Below are 5,733 nucleotides of genomic sequence, written 5' to 3' on the forward strand. Positions count from 1 at the left end.
CAGTTTCCACGTATAGCTTTCAAGTTCTCTTTAAACTATTTTGTAATTTTTATTATTCTTAAATTATTTTTACAAAATATAATAAAGTCTTTCAAGTTTTGAATGGAATAGATATTTTTTTTCAACCATTTCCTTATTTGATATAATATTTAAAGTGAGAAGTATCATTCCTTTCATTTCACGTCTGAACTGATGGAATAAAAATTCATTACAACGAATGAAATTCTTGACCACTGTCACCGTCTTCTATCACCATTCACCATCGCCACCACTGCCACTGCCATTCGCCGCCACCATCACATTTTGCCATCTCTACCTTCCACCGTCATCGCCTTCAACCACCACCACTTAGAATTGTGATTAACATTTCATTTTTATACCATTTCATATATGCAATCAAATAAAAAAATGAGAATAACCCCCCATCCCATTCTCATTTCATTGAAAGAACCACTAAATTATAGCACTTATTAGTAATTAAATACTTTACTAACTAATTAAGCCACATCCCCGTATTTAATCATAATGTCAAGGGAACGGATATTCACTTTTTTACACTTTTTAAATCATTAACATTTATTTACAAGTTTTTTTTTTTTTTTTTTTTCTTTTTCTGGTAAGTAAATTTTTTACAAGTTGTTTAATGCTTCATTTGGTAGGAATGATGAAAATTAGATCGAAGGGAGAGAAGAAGAGCTAAATGGAACATTCTTAGGGAATAGATTACGTCTTTCCCTCTTTCGGTTTGGTTGGATGGAAGAGAAAAGAGTAAGATAATACCTTATGTAAATTAATTCTTGGACCGAATAGTTACATTGAATTGTTAGACATACTCTTTTAATTGATCAATTATGTATAACAAATAATGGAATAGAGTCCTCTACTTAGTTATTTTTGGTATAAATAGCCCATTAAAAATTATTTAGTTAAGTAATTTACTGCAAGTGTTCAATATGATTATCACTACTCATCTTATTTTGTTTGTTAAGAAAGAAGAAAAGGGAAAATGTATAAGCAAAGTTTTGTAATTAAAAAACATTTATAATAGCTTCACTATTGTTCCTTCGTCTCTTTTGTCTATATTCGACAAGATGAAACTAAAGCAATTTTTTTCTTTCTTCCTATTTTTCTTCCACACCCTCTTCCTTCCTTAGTACTAAAACAGAGCATAAATATATTATTTAATTTACTGAATAAAGAAGCAAAAGAAACATAATAGGTTTTTTTTTTTTTTTTTTAAGTTAAAACAAGTAACTGATGGAGTGAGAATTTGAACCTGAGCTGATCAGGAGATGGCACATGCCTGGACTTTCACACCACGTCCAAATATAATAGTTACTATAACTATATTCCGGGCACTGATTAAGGATATATAAAAGTAGCCGTTCAAATCACCAAGTATGACCCATGGGAGAGAAGTAAACAGAGTAAAGTGTTTTTTAATGCTGTCCCAGTGTTCCATTCTTTCTATGTCATCATTAGCTCCATAGACAATTGAGGCAAAAAAAATTTAGTGTTGTCAGAGATAGTGGTCACTGCACAATGAATCACTTGTCTATTTGCCTTGATATAACAGCTCCACCTTGAGCATGTCAGGATTCCACAAAATTCATATCCTTCCCAAGTTTGAGAAGCCATAGTTGTGTAGGATAGGAGAAATTATTATACGATTCTGGATCATTAATATTTGGTTAACTAGTTAAATATAGATTTTAAGATTGAAAAAATGATTTCACAAGAATGTATTAATAAATTACTAAGTTTTATAATTAGAGGGTTCTCATTGAATTAGTCCATCAAGTGTTAAATTAGATCAAAACTATCTTGTAATTTCTCGTAGGACAGACCATTCAGGGAAGATGAACCTATGTATTTGATTAATATTATTAGGGGCACTTTTGTTTCCAGAACATAATAGTTACTATGGCTATATTCCGGGCACTGATTAAGGATATATACAAGTAGCCTTTCAAATGTATTTTGTTTTTTTGTACAAGTTTCTTTGTTTGAAAAATTGAAAAGATACCATTCATCTACCTACGGTTTTCCATATATTGCACTTATGGTTAGCCTCAGCTTATATAAGAGCCAAAAACTTATGCAACTGCAATCGTAAAGAAACAAAAATGGAAAAGCTTCCTAATATATATATACATATATATAAATAAATAAATAAATAAAAACAAAATGGTGAACACGGAGTGATAGCAACAGAGCACATGTTCTACATCTATAAATACCATTGATCATTAATTCCGATTATACATACTCATTTAAGTTTGCAAAACACTTTATCTTTGGGTAGTGACGAGTGAGAGTTTAGCAATTAATTAATGGCCATTTCATATTACTCATCTTTGTCCCATTTCTTCTTCCTCTTCTTTTTTTGCTTCTCCAAGTTTTGCTTCTGCTTCAACCCCAAACACTTGAACTTGTCAACTGGGGCAACCCATTGGTCACCTGCTGGTGCAACTTGGTATGGCCCTCCCAATGGTGCTGGAAGTGATGGTAATGTAGAGAAAGATAGTTTCTTATGTTACATTCGAATAGTTGCAGTGAATTGTCAGACCTACTGATCATCTATTCAAGAAATAACCAATCAAAACCTTTAGGTTAGGCAATTCACGGCAACTCTTCGACCTAAATTTCGTTGTACTCATTTACACATGTTGTGTTTGGGAGTAACGAATTAGCGTCTTGAGTGAAATTTGAATCGGATGAAATTTATTTTAAAGATGCTCTCAAACATTACATTAATATTGATTAATGATTTTTTTAATAATTGATAAATATATGATATTTATATATACATTCATGGAATGATGCAGGAGGAGCTTGTGGGTATGGAAGCACAGTGTCACAATCTCCTTTTGCTTCCATGATAACAGCAGCAGGCCCTTCTCTTTACAAATCTGGCGAAGAGTGTGGAGCTTGTTACCAGGTAGAAAAATAGGTTCACCAAGGTGGTTGCATTGTATGAAGCACCATTAATGAGTACTTCTAAAAGGAAGTCCTATCTCTATACCATTTAAATTATATATATATATATATATATATATATATATATATATATATAAATGATGTGTGATTTGCGGGTGGATGATTACACATTTTCGGAATTTGCATATTATGCAAGAGTTCAAAGTGACTAACGGGTGAGTTAATTATTCATTAAAAATTAATAATAATAAATAAAATATTGCTTTCCCAAGTATAATATTACACTATTAGGAAAAGCACTCTAGAAGAGTTAGAAAGATTGAACATTTTTTTATAAAAAGAATAATTGAGTTATAGTGAGAAAATACATGTCTAATTAATTAAGTCAAAAGTTTACGCCCATAGGACATAACTCATAGCTTATTGTTATGTCTAATATTTAATAAATGAATTTGGTGCTTATACATTCCGAGGTGATTTGGATATCCCATTTCGTTGTACATGCTTTATATGTTACACTCTACTGTGTCGCTCACAATAGTTTATATATATTAACTACTTCTATTGATTAATTTAAAAGTTTAATATCGCCAAGGTTCTAGCCTAGTGGTCCCCTTAAAAAATTTATGGGTGAAACAATAAGAAAATCTAAATATGTTCAACGAAATTCATTGATAAGATAAATTAATTAATTTGGTGCTTGATATACATTCTGAGATGATACAAAAATTGTCTATTTATTAGATAAAATGTACCACACACCCATCTTGTTCCGGCAAGCCAGTGAGGGTGGTCATAACAGATTCATGCCCGGGAGGTCCCTGCTTGACTGAATCGGCTCATTTTGATCTTAGTGGAACTTCATTTGGTGCCATGGCAATTCCCGGCCAAGAATACAAACTTCGTGATGCCGGAGTTCTGCAAATTAGTTATGCACGGTAAGCTTAACTTTTAACTTTATTTTCGGAAAATAATTTTTTTTTTTTTTTTTTTTTTTTTTTTTTTTTTTTTTTTTTTTTTCAGTTCTCTCAAAACAAAAAAACAAAACTGGAACCAAAAAGACCCATAATCTTGAAAGAAAAAAAAAATTTGTACCACTATTTTCTTGTAGTGAATTAATAATTAAAAAAAGTAACATTGTTTTGTTCTAGTGTTGCATGTGATTATTCAGGAAAGACCATAGTGTTCCACGTTGATCAGGGGTCTAATCCTGAGTACTTGGCGGTGGTGGTGGAATTCGAAGGAGGAGATGGTGATCTTGCTGGTGTTGATCTGAAGGAGGCGTCGAGAGGGACAGGTGAGTGGAGGGCAATGCGACGATCATGGGGTGCTGTTTGGAAGCTCGACGCCGGTTCAGCATTACAACCACCACTTTCTATCAGATTAAAATCGCAGTACTCTGGCCAGACCCTAGTGGCAAGTGATGTGATACCATCTGGGTGGAAGCCTGGTGCAACTTATCGATCCATGGTTAACTACTAATTTAGTATACACTTCTTATCTGATGATATGGTTGCTGCTACTTTACTTCCCTCTATAGCTTTTGTGTTATATCAATGGCTTTATGTGATATATCAATGATTGTGAGCGTGCATGGTCTTATTATATATTTTTTTTAAGTAATAAGAATATGTAAGCTATAGTATTTAAATGGTATTGTTGTCACTCTTCTATTTTAAGTACAATATAATCGTGGACTGTGAACCCTCTATTTTTTATTTTATTATTATTATTATTATTTTTTGGATGTGAATGACCAAGCACTTGAACTGCCACTTGATGATATATATATATGGATGTTAATATGTAGTGATTGACGGATAATTATTGGAGGCGGTGACTTGAACAATGGTTACAGTGTGATGAAAAATTTTCAACTATCATAATAAATAAAAGAACTGCAAAACTAATTAATATATATATATATATATATATTTTTTTTTATTGACACCCCATTTTTGCCCTCCCCCTTTCATTTTACCAATCACATGAATCTCGAGAAAGAATAGCGTTTTCATCCCCCGAGACCATTCCCCCAGTACGTCCGATCGGATATTGGATTTCACCATCACACTTTGAACATTACGAAACCATAGGAAATACCTCGATCGACCACATCACACGCTTTCTGGCACTCAATCATCAATTCCCCAGAAAGGGCAAAATTGAGACTTTACACTACAACTTTGTCATCCGATTGTCGGAATGACAAACGGACTTCACCATTGAGTCCAAAGCACCCAAAAACCCTAGAGGACACCTCATCTCGAGGTCTTTACCTTTTTCCATCATGTAGTTTGTCCAAACCTCTCGGTGGGGCTCGAACGGTCAACCACGACTTTGACTTTTCACAACGATGGTCAAACTCACCTGCTTAACTTACCATTGTGCTTAGAAGGTCCGAAAAACTTAAAAAGCACTATAATTTTGCTAATCTTCTAGCCCGGGGCTATCTTTAACCAAGTCTCTACGGTAAAGGCCAAATGATAATTTGACTTTTCCAACAAAGAGCCAAATAGATAAACGGACATTGCCAATGGATCTAGAGGTCCAAAAAAACTTAGAAACCATTACAATATTGGCTATATTTCAGTCCGGGGGGCCCTTTGACCTAATTTCCACTCCTAGTGGTAAATCAGTCAATTCACCACTGTGTAGATGATTTCCAGTCCTCAGAAAAGAACAAAGAATGCCACATCATATGTGTGACATTAACGCGCAACATTTCCTAAAAATTCTTTACTCCCTCCATCTTCAGTACCTATTAGCTCTCCATCCTTGGATCATTTGGTA

The 5,733-nt window shown here is 33.5% G+C and overlaps 1 protein-coding gene across 1 annotated transcript; it reads left to right on the top strand.

Moving 5' to 3' along the window:
- The first annotated feature begins 2,286 nt into the window (after positions 1-2,286).
- On the top strand, positions 2,287-4,757 carry LOC132268697 (expansin-B18-like). The gene is made up of 4 exons (XM_059769498.1): positions 2,287-2,508; positions 2,829-2,941; positions 3,685-3,878; positions 4,092-4,757. The coding sequence occupies exons 1-4, from the start codon at positions 2,334-2,336 to the stop codon at positions 4,420-4,422; spliced, it is 813 nt and encodes a 270-aa protein (XP_059625481.1). The 5' UTR covers positions 2,287-2,333; the 3' UTR covers positions 4,423-4,757.
- The last annotated feature ends 976 nt before the right edge of the window (positions 4,758-5,733 follow it).

Source organism: Cornus florida, unplaced genomic scaffold (assembly GCF_030987335.1).
Source record: "Cornus florida cultivar Cherokee Brave unplaced genomic scaffold, ASM3098733v1 CherokeeBrave_3.0.0_Hap2_Chr08, whole genome shotgun sequence".
Lineage (NCBI taxonomy): Eukaryota > Viridiplantae > Streptophyta > Magnoliopsida > Cornales > Cornaceae > Cornus > Cornus florida.